At 41.1% G+C, this 13,322-nt stretch overlaps 1 protein-coding gene across 2 annotated transcripts in view; it reads right to left on the reverse strand.

The window, feature by feature from the left end:
* Positions 1-4,990: 4,990 nt before the first annotated feature.
* The window catches only part of EGLN1 (egl-9 family hypoxia inducible factor 1), a 61,989-nt gene continuing 53,657 nt past the window's right edge, over positions 4,991-13,322 (reverse strand). Inside the window, exons 3-5 of one of the 2 annotated variants that reach the window (XM_061404823.1) lie at positions 9,504-9,640; positions 6,871-6,938; positions 4,991-5,855 (exon numbers count right to left, since the gene is read on the reverse strand). In XM_061404823.1, coding sequence (XP_061260807.1) covers positions 5,791-5,855; positions 6,871-6,938; positions 9,504-9,640 — 270 coding nt within the window. In that variant the 3' untranslated portion in view covers positions 4,991-5,790. The remainder of the gene's footprint in view (positions 5,856-6,870; positions 6,939-9,503; positions 9,641-13,322) is intronic. The other variant, XM_061404824.1, reaches the window with a different exon arrangement.

A 13,322-nucleotide genomic window follows, 5' to 3' on the forward strand; every position in this document is an offset into this window, starting at 1 on the left:
GAGGCCTTGGGGGTTTGAAACAGAAGATCATGCAAGACTTTAAGAAAAAAGTAAACTATAAAAGTCATCATGATTTATTCTACATCTCACCTTTGAATAGCACAAATACTTTTTTTTCTTTTGCTTTGGCTGTGTCACATGGCATGTGGGATCTAGTTCCTAAACCAGGAATGGAACTCTTTCCCCCTGCAGTGGAAGCACAGATTCTTAATCACTGGACCACCAGGGAAGGATCACCAGGGATGTCCCAAATAGTCTTTGACTATTCATGTGATCTAAAGTTACAAGATAGTTATGTAAGGAGGTCAGGGAGGTATGGTAGAGGCAGAGGAGGAGGGCTGGAGAGACACCTGTATTCTTACCTCCCACGTATGGAAGTTCAGAGATAATGAATAATCTAGAATGTGGCAATGCAACTCTATTATTTAGAACTAACTGGGCACAAATGGAGAAGGAAATGGCAACCCACTCCACTATTCTTGCCTGAAAAATCCCATGGACACAGGAGGCTGGCGGGCTACAGTCCATGTGGTCACAAGAGACAGACACCACTGAGTGACTAAGCACAGCAATTGGGCACATACCCAAAAAATCACTTAAAAGAGTTAAAATCTTTTCTCAGGGGAAGAACACAAGGGGCTGTTTTTCTTACCAAGCCTCACATAAAACAAGCTGACTTAACCTACAAGTGCACTGTAACTTTGACTTAAAAAAAACTGTAATGCTATTCTATAGAAGACCATAGAAATAAGACAATTTTGGCAGAAAAAGGCCTATCTCAATAAATATAGACCTCATCCAGTAACTTCTTATCCAGTAACGTCTATAACACCTGTTCAGAGCTCAGAAATGATCCATTTGATAAGAAGCTGCCTGCAGCTGTTCAGGCCCTCTGTGTCTTATGACCTGGTTTATATTTAAGTGTTTTCTACTTGTAAAACTCTTCCCAGCTCATGAGGCCAGGCCCTTTATACATATCATTGGTCCAATGGTGTGTCCTTGAGCACTGCCATGTTCCAGGTGAAATTTACTTTCTGGTGATCATGAAAAAGCAAGAGAGTGGCGGAGAAACATCTATTTCTGCTTTATTGACTATGCCAAAGCCTTTGACTGTGTGGATCACAATAAACTGTGGGAAATTCTTCAATAGATGGGAATACCAGACCACCTGAGCTGCCTCTTGAGAAATCTGTATGCAGGTCAGGAAGCAACAGTTAGAACTGGACATGGAACAACAGACTGGTTCCAAATAGGAAAAGGAGTACGTCAAGGCTGTGTATTGTCACCCTGCTTATTTAACTTATATGCAGAGTACCTCATGAGAAATGCTGGGCTGGAGGAAGCATAAGCTGGAATCAAGATTGCCTGGAGAAATATCAATAACCTCAGATATGCAGACACCACACTTATGGCAGAAAGTGAAAAACTAAAGAGCCTCTTGATGAAAGTGAAAGAGGAGAGTGAAAAAGTTGGCTTAAAGCTCAACATTCAGAAAACTATCATGGTATCTGGTCCCATTACTTCATGGGAAATAGATGGGGAAACAGTGGAAACAGTGGCTGATTTTGGGGGCTCCAAAATCACTGCAGATGGTGACTGCAGCCATGAAATTAAAAGATGCTTACTCCTTGGAAGGAAAGTTCTGACCAACCTAGACAGCATATTAAAAAGCAGAGACATTACTTTGTCAACAAAGGTCCAACTAGTCAAGGCTATGGTGTTTCCAGTAGTCATGTATGGATGTGACGGTTGGACGATAAAGAAAGCTGAGCTCCAAAGAATTGATGCTTTTGAACTGTGGTGTTGGAGAAGACTCTTGAGAGTCCCTTGGACTGCAAGGAGATCCAACCAGTCCATCCTAAAGGAAATCAGTCCTGGGTGTTCATTGTAAAGACTGATGTTGAAGCTGAAACTCCAATACTTTGGCCACCTGATGCGAAGAGCTGACTCATTTGAAAAGACCCTGATGTTGGTAAAGATTGAAGGCAGGAGGAGAAGAGGATGACAGAGGATGAGATGGTTAGATGGCATCACTGACTCAATGGACATGAGTCTAGGTAAACTCTGGGAGTTGGTGATGGACAGGGAAGCCTGGAGTGCTGCAGTTCATGGAGTCACAAAGAGTCGGACATGACTGAGTGACTGAACTGAACTGATCATGAAAAGACTCTGCCTTAAAATCAACAGCAGAATCTGGGGAGTGCATTCTTGACAGTAAGAGGCCTAAGAGCCTATTCCTGAAGCAGTGGAGACTGGGTACTTCTAAAAACCCAGGTACAATTATTAAATATATGGCATAACTACATATAATTGCCATCCACAACCAAGATAGAGCTCACATTCTCAGACCCTCTGCATCTTGAGAATACTCTGTGTTTCACTTGGGTTGTGCACAACTAACTCTCTGTAAGACTGGAGCCACTGTGTTTATTTTCAGATGCAAAAGGCTCCGAAGGTCACACAATTCAGTGGTTGCATCAGAACTAAACAGATCTGTCAATCCTGTCTGTGCTCTTTTTGCCACAACACCAAAAATAATCAGTTTTCATCCCTAACTCACACTGGCCCTCCCCTTTAATCCATTCAGCTATATTTCAGTAGAATTTTACAAATGCCCTAAGGGAAAGTCGCTCAGTTGTGTCTGACTCTTTGTGACCCCATGGACTTCTTCAGGCCAGAATACTGGAGTGGGGTTCCTTTCCCTTCTCCAGTGGATCTTCTCGACCCAGGAATCGAACCAGGGTCTCTTGCACTGCAGGCGGATTCTTTACCAACTGAGCTATAGAGGGAAGCCCTAAGATAGGTTGAAACATAACAAAAACACCACACCAAAAAATATTTTAAATAAGAGGTAAATGAATATGTATATTGACCTCATGTTGTAAACAGCTCTTTAGTTCATGACCACACCGATTATACTTTTCTGCATATATACACACAGGATACCTGTGACAGTTAAGAGATAAACCTCATGGCCCTTCGTTTCTGCAGCAGAGGAGCAACACAGATTGGCTCAGTAGTGTATTAGAGTCATTAAAAAAAAATCCTATCAAAAGGGCAAGAACCTAAATGTTGAGAATACAAACACAGAGCTCATGGATCCCATGGACAGTCCAGCTACTCCCAGGATTGCTGAACTTGTCACACTCCATGTTTGCTGTTCTCTTTCCCTTGTTATCATTTATAAAAAGTAGTACCAAATGCTCTGGGCTAAGCCAGAGATGAGTGAGAGAAAAACACAGTATCTGATGGAGGAGCCCATTAAGAAAGTCAGTAGTATATGATAAAGAATCAAAAAACAACAAGAGACAGGTGGAAATAAGCATAATTTTTTTCAAGAACATTTATACATCTGTTTAATTAGATTAGCTTTACAAGCATTTTGAGAGCTTTTTCATAATGAAACACTGCTTTTCAAATTACATGACTTTATAGTCTATCTGTATGTAAATCCTGAAATTCTTTGCCTGCTGTTGATAAAGGTCTGTGTTTTACAGCTGGTTAATATGTTGAATAAAAACAGTATTAGAAGCTTTATCTTTTACCAGGATTAAACACATATAGGCCACAAATAGTTTTAAATTTTGTTTTATATAGAGTCCTGCTTGGTGACAAGTTAACAGTCCCACTAACATGAAAAGAACAGATTTTAAATGGATATTAAAAGAAATGGCTATCCTGATTTCTCCATCCTTTCACTACAATCTCCAAGAAATTATAAACTTTTCCAGAAACAAACAAAAAAAAAACCCACAACAAAATTTAAAACCTGTCAGGCAAGCACAACCCACAGACAGTAGAATCGGACACTTTGCACAACTGCAGAAATACATACAGAATGACACAGGGGCTCCCAGATTAAAGGCTGTTATTGTACACCTTGACAAACAAACCTCCCACCAACATCACGTCATTTCTACTCCACCTAAAAATAATAGCGGTTTTGAGCTGTGGCCTAAGGCAGTGCACCGCACTGCAGCCCAGGCTGGGGCGGGAGGGGAGAGCGGGGGCAGAGGCACTTACTGTTGAGATGCTGCATTGGACTAATGTTATCTGGGACTAGGAAGGAAGTAGAACAAAACTGCAGTGGGTGAGGAAAACCAGCAATCACTACAATTGTCTCCTGCAAGTTCTCCAAAGTGAGATCACAGTACTGAATATTTAATCCCACCCTAAATCCATGCTGCCAGTTCACTAAACAACTTTTTTTCATGTTTTACATGAACAGTAGCAATCTTTTAATAAAAATTACTGAGCTTTCCATAGAAAAGGTCTCTAACTGAATACAAACTATACAGATGCTAAAACTGTCATAGGTTGAAATATACAGAAATATTTCTGTACACTCACATTATTTTGGCAAAGAAGATCAAGGACAGAGATAGAAAACTGAAGTGGGCAAGGTCTTACACCCATAATTCATGCAAAATACAGATACCACCTTTTGGGCTTTGCTAAACAGCCTAGGAAACTCAAGTCTAAGACATCCATCCTAACTGAGGTGTTACGTAACTCAAGTCTGGGAGGACTTACGTGATTTTGTAGGATTCCCTCTTTTTTCTGAAAAATAAAAAAGAAGACTCATAGAAGTTATCTGGTTTTTTGCTTCGTGCTTTGATTTTTAAGCCGAACATCCATCTTTCAGTACTGACGGAGAGCACCGCCTCTAGGGAGTGCACCAGCAGTGGCCTGAGGAGTCACTGATGTTAAGTCTGTAACAACACCATTCGGTCTGGAGGCACAGTCTCCCCCTGACGCTACCCAACAGGAATGAGGTTCTGATCTGCTGGCCAGATGGGCACAGAAGTAGGAAGAAAACAGCAAAACTCAAAAGTACAATCAACCTGACGGGAAGCACAAGGAAAAGTCTAGGAAAGGGGACAGTACGTTCTACATCTATAGGCTGTACCTGAAAGCAGAAGAAAGCCCTTTATCTTGGGAACTTGATGCTGAGGAGAACCTCAAGTTCATTTAGTGCCAGTCACTGTAGTTTTTTGTGTTTTTTTTTTTTTTTAATGTAACTTAAAAGATAAAACCTTTTTACTGTGTATTTTTCTTATAAAACATGAACTAAAAGTTACTGGTAGTAAATGGTAAAGTAAACAGTGACGGTTTTACTGTTATGTTTCACTATTAACAATGTCAGAAAAACAGCAGCAGCAGTCTTTTAGGAGTTCAAATTAGTGTAAGGATTACAAAACAATCTGATTTTTCAGTTGGTGATTAAAGTGCTCCTTTTCTTATTTTAAGTAAAAACAAAATTAATCATTAGTCACTGGCAACAATCATTATAAGAGGCTTTTCAGGGCAAAATTTAATAGTACGAAGAGGTTTACAAAAATAGATTGATGCTATTTTGGGAAATAATACTGTAATTTTTTCTCAATTCAGTTTTGATAAATTGTACCTGATTATACAAAAATTATTTCAAATTCAAACTTGACTATATAAAAAAAGGGAGAGATGAAATGAACTCAGCTAGATGACAGATCTGGTAAAATATAAGAATGAAAAAAATTCTACCTAGGGCACTTATTTCATGTCCAGATGTAAACACCACTTTCAGTTGGTAACTCATATTCCTCCCATCACAGGTCTGGAGTCAATCATGCAGTACAAAGCCACACAGTCAAAATCTTTGTTTTGATGCAACACAAAAAAGTCGTTTCTGTTTCCTTAAACTGCCAACTGGTTGTCTATTTTTCTTTATCCCATTTATTTGTATTCACAAGTTAACAAAGAGCGTCAATAATTATTGTAGGTGAAGTGGGGTATTGCTGATGAAAGGCTCTATAAGACGTCTTTACTGATCGAATCAGAAGGTTTATTGAGTTCAACCCTCACACCTTTTTCACCTGCAAAGTAAAAAAAAAAAAAATTCATTCATTCATTAAGTACCAGAGAGCTTCTGTTCCTGCATCCCACTGAGCTCCTAACAGTGTGCACAGCATTTCAACTTGCAAACACACATCATTTGAGAGTGATCACACCCAGATTCCCAAAAGTTACCCTCAGGGTTGATTACGGTAAATGCAGGGACTCTGGACTAGTAAACCTTCAATGGGAAAAACCACTCTCTACACAGGGATAATGATTTTTGTCTTTTTTTTTTGAAAAACAAACTGAATTGCTATAAAATATTAATAGCAGTGGGTTCAGCCTCACTGAAAGCACACTACTAGGCTTCTGTCACAAACAGTGACTTTGAAAATAAACAGAAACTCGTGAATATTCAATTTTTATAGTTTTATAGAAGGCTGATGTGGGATTATCCATGGCTGGTGACTGTACAGGTAGTCAAATCAGTAATGTGAACTGGAGCAGATTTGTGAGATACAAAGTGGGGTTAAAGAAAAGACAGGTCAGCAGTCCATCTGCTGGAAGCCTCAGGCCCAAGTGCTCCAGGAGGGCATCCACAAGTGGCGGTGACTAGACGCCACTTGCAGATTGGACTCCGCATGCCTGTCAGATCCACTGACTACAGCATCTCAATTCATCTCCTTTGCGTTAATTCTCTTCATATCCACATTTAACGTGGGAGACCTGGATTATTCTCCAGAGCATGTACATCTAAAGAGGAAAGGATATGACCTTTCTTCCATGGGGAGAATGAGATGAAGACAGCCTATGACTGAGAAGGATAATCACAGAAAACTCAGTTTGCTCAAACCATTTCCCCAGATTGCTTTGTTTCAAACTTGCCTCACCTTTGGGCAATTCTGATGGTTAAAGGTGACTTAAGAGCAGCCTTCTTCTAAATAGAGGAATTAAGAATCTGACAAAAACAAAGAGCAAGCCTTCTGGCTCGTGGACAGCACCGCCTGGCTGCGAGTCTCTTCCTTCTAGTGTACCCAGGCCCCAAATGTTTACCTGTTAGATATTTTACTTTAGCTCGCGCTCTCTCATCTGCATCAAAATACCAAACAGTTATTGCGTACCTAAAAGAAAATTTAGAACAGGGTAAGAATGATCACACTGGGAGGAAAAAAGGGAATGCTGTCGCAAAGATCTAGTAAAACTCATCATGGCAAAACAACACCTAACTTGGAGGGAATGACATCAGGTGATACGTGGGCACAGTATCACTTGGATAACCCACTTATCCAAGAACCCCAACGGTCAAGAGCATAACACAGAGGCAGGACTAGCTCAAATTAACACTGCAGAGTTTGTGACTTTTTATGGTTTTCTTAGTACCTACATAACCAGTTTATTATCTGTTTTGCAAGCCTATAGCAGATTAGAAACAGACACCAAGAAGGAAAGAGTGGCTGTCAGAGAAAAAGCATGTTATCAATAGCGTTCCAGAAGAAAAGAACAGAAACAGGAGGACACCAGAGCAGAGGCCTGCAGAGCAGGGGAGAGTGGGCACTCTCAGCAACATCAGAGGATGTCACTACACTCGTAACAACAAAGAGTCATGACAGGCGTTTATAATTTTACAACCTGGAGTCATCAAGAAAGTTCGATCATGCGAAGAATTTTTTAGGATTTTAATCAAAACAATTGTACTATGTCTTGTTTTATTTTTCTGAAAATTTCAATCATTTGGAACATCTCATTTGACAAATGAATGAAGACTCTCGTTTATTAAAGACCACAAAGCGCTTAGTTACACTTTTTGGTACTAAAAATGCAGAAAATCTGCAAACACCACAGGGAGTGAAAGCATGTTGGAAAGGATCAGCTCCTTAGAAGAATGCAGCAATCAGTAAAGTATCCTGCAGATTCTGGCCTGTATTCACTGGGAAAAAACAATACTGATCAAATGAACCAGCAAACTGTCTGCAGTCAAGAGTCAAAGGCAGAGCAGAGGCAGAGCCTGGGAGGCTGGAAAGGGACAGAGCCGAGGTCAAGCTCGGCTCCAGAGATCCAGCCCCTATCCTATCACACAGGTGGCCATGGCAATGGGGAAGGTACACAAATATTTTCCTCTGTCTTTTGCACCCGCCCCAAACTCTTAGTTCCTCAGTAACCAGAGTTCAGCTATCTGCATCAGGTCCCTGCACTGTCCAAGGCCTTCCCAGAAGACAGCTGTAAACCACCACACATCACTGTTTCTCCTGCCTCATCCCCTATCTCTTTAGATTCCTCCTCCACATATCTGCCTCTGCTCTGACTCCACAGCCTCGCCCTTTCCTCCCAGCCTTGCCAATACTGTCTACTCCTTGCTTCTCCTCACTCCAGGCCCAGCAGCTACACTAGACCAATCGATTCCAATGTAAGACCACTTTTTCCTCCTCCAAACTCCTGGAGCAACCCATAATTGCATGGCATCTATTCATTACCTAAAATATTCACTCTATCTCCATTGAGAAAGGATACACCACATCACATTCAAGACTCAATACAAAGGAAGATCAATGAAGCAGTTTCAAGTTCAGAAATGATTTTTAAGAAGCAGTTGGGGCTGAGATGGGCACTGGGGTGATGGAAGGAGAGACAGGATCCAGGACAGAGTCTGCGATGTGATGGGATCCCCGGGTTCCACCCAAGAGCTCTTACGGCCTCAAGTCACACCACTCAGCCCGCTACTCACTAAGATGCATAAGGGCTGAGGCAACACGGCTCAGAAAGAAGGAAGGAGGGACAGGTGACAAAACCTTCACCGTCTGAACCTCATGAAATAATACAACATCACTGTCAAGAGGCAGCTCTTCCTGTGTTTCTAAGGGATCTCACCAGATCTAAGCCACTGTGTGCCAGTAATTCACTATAATGTCCCAAATCCCTTCTATAATGAAAAACAGGTATTGAAAAAGTACAGCTTTTTTTTTTAAAACAAATATATATTTTGCTAACAATGTAACATCTTCCATTTTAATAGTCTACATATTTTAATTAGGTCATGGTAAATGGTAAAAAAAAACTTTAAGAATACAGTAAAAAATTGGTTTAGAAAATGAAACCTTGTAGAAAGAGTATAAAGCAGAAAATGTAAAAAACAGTATAAGCCTAAAAGATGCTGTATATTAAAGCAGAAGGGTAATTTTTTTTAACACACCTTTTCTCTACTTCTCTTTGCTGTATTCTTTTTTCTCTACACTTCCACTCTCTGATTATGTATTTTTCTACCCTGTATCATTTTTCCATACCATCCCTCTGCCCCCCACTTCTGCTGGACCCCCTTTAACAAAGCTGCCCTTTCTCTTCTCTGCCTAGTCCTTATTCCCCACGTGAATACTCTCACCAGGTCTGAGAATGGATACTAGTTAAGAGATGCACAAACCAAGGAGACAGGCCTGGGAAGACAAGAACCCTGAGCCTCCCCGTCTCACCCTAGACAAGGAGGGGCTGCACAGAGACTCAAAGACATTTGGGACTAACTGTGAACACCCTTATAAAATCATTCAGATTAAAACAGTCATGACTGAAGCCTTATGATAAAGGTAACTGAAGGACAGGAAGATATTCATTAGAAAATGTTCACGTTTATGCTATTGAGCCCCTCCTATCTTACTATGCTCTTTACCAATTTTTTTTTTCCTTTAAAGGAATACTACCTTGTAGCATATGCTGGTTGTACTTCATGAGGGTTGCGACGGTCAGACCAGAAAAACAGCAGTCTATCAAATTTGGGTTCAATGTCAGCAAACTGGGCTTTGCCTTCTGGAAAAATTCGAAGTATACCTCCACTTACCTAGGAAAGGAGCCAAATATGTAAATATGAGCAACCAAGAATGCAACAAAATTAAATTTAGGGGGAAAAGACCACTTCAGTAAATCGAGTCTTAACTGAATTGTTCACATAACATCTCAATTAATAATGTCTGGAATTGAGATTTCAAGTACATGCAGAGATACAAGGAAAAATTCATTCCTTGTTTTAGGGAATTTTGTAAATATTTGATGAAACAGATGAATATTCTCTGAACTCAAAAGTCTTAAAGTGACACTTGAAAGTCTGAAAAACTAGTAAGCATTCCTTATTTATGTATGGTGATGACTTGCTTTACCTACTCTTTTTTCAAATCATTCTGAAGAAAATTACTACAAATGATTAACTGTGTCAAAGAAATAGTTCATCATATTTTAAAAGTTCAACAGATAATATTAATAGAGCAGTCTTATTTAAGGAACTCAATCTATCAGGAGAAAGTGTCATTTATCATCAGCACTGGGCCTATATAACTGAACTCGTCCACAGAGGGCCACTACCATTTACCCCAGTAGGTATCTGTCTCTACGGGAGACCAGAGGGACTCCCCATGCATTCTGATACTGACTCTTCCAGGATCTGTTGCTGGCCCTTGGTGCAGTTCAGTTCAGTCGCTCAGTTGTGTCCGACTCTTTGCGACCCCATGAATCGCAGCACGCCAGGCCTCCCTGTCCATCACCAACTCCCAGAGTTCACCCAAACCCACGTCTATCGAGTCGGTGATGCCATCCAGCCATCTCATCCTCTGCCGTCCCCTTCTCCTCCTGCCCCCAATCCCTCCCAGCATCAGGGTCTTTTCCAATAGTTAACTCTTCACATGAGGTGGCCAAAGTACTGGAGTTTCAGCTTCAGCATCAGTCCTTTCAATGAACACCCAGGACTGATCTCCTTTAGGATGGACTGGTTGGATCTCCTTGCAGTCCAAGGGACTCTCAAGAGTCTTCTCCAACACCACAGTTCAAAAGCATCAGTTCTTCGGTGCTCAGCTTTCTTCACAGTCCAACTTTCACATCCATACATGACCACTGGAAAAACCACAGCCTTGACTATATGGACCTTTGTTGGCAAAGTAATGTCTCTGCTTTTGAATATGCTATCTAGGTTGGTCATAACTTTCCTTCCAAAGAGTAAGTGTCTTTTAATTTCATGGCTGCAATCACCATCTGCAGTGATTTTGGAGCCTCCCAAAATAAAGTCTGACACTCTTTCCACTGTTTCCCCATCTATTTCCCAAGTAGGGAACAATTCAGACAGATGTCATTGTGGTGATTATAATCTTGGCAGGACTTAAGCAAGGTAACCCCCACCCAACTGAGTAACTCTTTACTCTTGAAAAACTAAACTCCTAACAAGCAGACTCCTGAATTGAACGGAATGTTGATACTTGATCAAGACACTGGAGGCTGAGCCTATTCCTCAGTTCCGCAACAGTCAGAGAAGCTGTTCACCAGGCTCATAGTCAAGTGAGTTAGATTCAAGCTACTTGGTGCCCTTGCCCGCCTTCTGCAGGTTCAAGCATTGCCCTGAGAGGCTCCCAGGGCACTTGTGAACATCTAAAGGGGGTCTAGACTGTGACAGACAGCGTACCTTCTTTTCTCTTCCTGCTTCTCTCTGTCCTTCCCCTGGAGTCAATGGGAATAGAGATAGGTTTTAAAGCTTCCTATCTTCCTCTGCAAGGAGATCCAACCAGTCCATTTTGAAGGAGATCAGCCCTGGGGTTTCTTTGGAAGGAATGATGCTAAAGCTGAAACTCCAGTACTCTGGCCACCTCATGTGAAGAGTTGACTCATTGGAAAAGACTCTGATGCTGGGAGGGATTGGGGGCAGGAGGAGAAGGGGACGGCAGAGGATGAGATGGCTGGATGGCATCACTGACTCGATGGACGTGAGTCTGAGTGAACTCTGGGCGCTGGTGATGGACAGGGAGGCCTGGTGTGCTACGATTCATGGGGTCGCAAAGAGTCAGACACGACTGAGCGACTGAACTGATTTTCCTCTGGGAAGAGTTCCCTGACTCCCGCATCAGGTAGCCTTGCCATGTGTTCCCACAGCAATCTGTCCTGCACTTGGTATAACCAACTGTAATCACCAGTCCATCTGGTCTGCACCCTCCACTGGAGCCCAGCTCTGTGAGGGAGAGCTCCGTTTCTGCTCGGTTTCCAGTGCCCAGAGCACCCTCTGGTACGGTGTACTTATTCAGAGCAAAATCTTGCAAGGAAAGTTTTCAGTTTTACATATAAAAGCACTGAAGACTTTTCTCTGCTTATGTACTAATTTAAAAATTATATATTGATGACCTTAGATAGGTCATATAAAGGATCAGCCTAGAAAGAACCTAGACTCTAACAAAATGTGGAAGAGTTGATCAAACATATTTCTAATTTTCTAGAGATTTACAAAATGTGAAAAAAAAATGTTAAGTTTTAACTAAATTTACACCAGTTGTTTTGTATGTTGAGCTCAAGGTGAATTAACAATTTCTTGATTTCAAACTTTGAAAGTTTTAACAAAAAAACCGTGTTTGTTGATATATGGCCTCAAAATATACTAGCAATAAAACTTACCTCCATTTTGAACTTAGAGTATAGGACAGAGGAAATTCTTTCTTTTCAAAAAACAACAATATTTTTTATTTTTAACTGCTTGTCACGCTTCTATAATATTCTTGCATTTGTTACTTGCTCTTTAAAAAAAAAAAAATTCATTCGTTTTATCTTTGGCTGTGCTGGGTCTTGGCTGCTGTGCACAGGCTTCCTCCAGCTGTGGAGAGTGAGGGCCACTCCCTAGTTATGGAGCGTGGGCTTCTCATTACAGTGGCTTCTCTTGCAGAGTACAGGCTCTAGGGCGCATGAGCGCAGTAGCTGTGGCTCCCCAGCTCCAGGGGACAGGCTCAGGAGTTGCACAGGCTTAGGTGCTCCACGGCACGTGAGACCTTCCTAGACCAGGGATTGAACCTGTGTCTCCTGCATTGGCAGGCGGATTTGTTACCGCTGAGCCCCCAGGAAAGCCTTGTTACTTGTTCTTTATTTATTCATTTTATCGAGGTATAGTTGATTGACAATACTGTAATAGTTTCAGAGGTACAGCAAAGTGACTTGGTTACACATATATATGTATTTTCCTATACTCTTTTCTGAAAATTCTTTTCCACTACAGTTTATTATAAGATACTGGATACAGCTTCCTCTACTAAAAGTAAATCCTTGTTTATCTTATATATGGTAGTGTATACCTCTTAATCTCATCCTCCCAATTTATCCCTCCCCACCTTCCCCTTTGTTAACCACAAGTTTGTTTTCTAAGTCTGAATCTATTTCTAAATATTTTGTAAATAAGTTCATTTGTAGTATTTTTAGATTGTACACATAAATCATACATAATAATATTTGTCATTCTCTTCTGACTTACTCTGCTTAGCATGATAATCTCTAGGACCATCCGTGTTGCTGCAGATGGCAGTTTCATTCTCATGGCTGAATAGCGTTCCCTTGTAAGGACTTCTCTGCCCATTATCTGCTGGTAGATGCTCAGGCTGCTTCCATGTCCCGGCTACTGCAAACAGTGTTGCTAGGAACACTGGGGGTGCATGTATCTTTTTGAATTAGAGTTTTCATCTTTTTTGGACATATGTCCAGCAGTGGGATTGCAGGATCATATGGTAACT

This window comes from Bos javanicus, chromosome 28, assembly GCF_032452875.1.
Source record: "Bos javanicus breed banteng chromosome 28, ARS-OSU_banteng_1.0, whole genome shotgun sequence".
Classification (NCBI taxonomy): domain Eukaryota; kingdom Metazoa; phylum Chordata; class Mammalia; order Artiodactyla; family Bovidae; genus Bos; species Bos javanicus.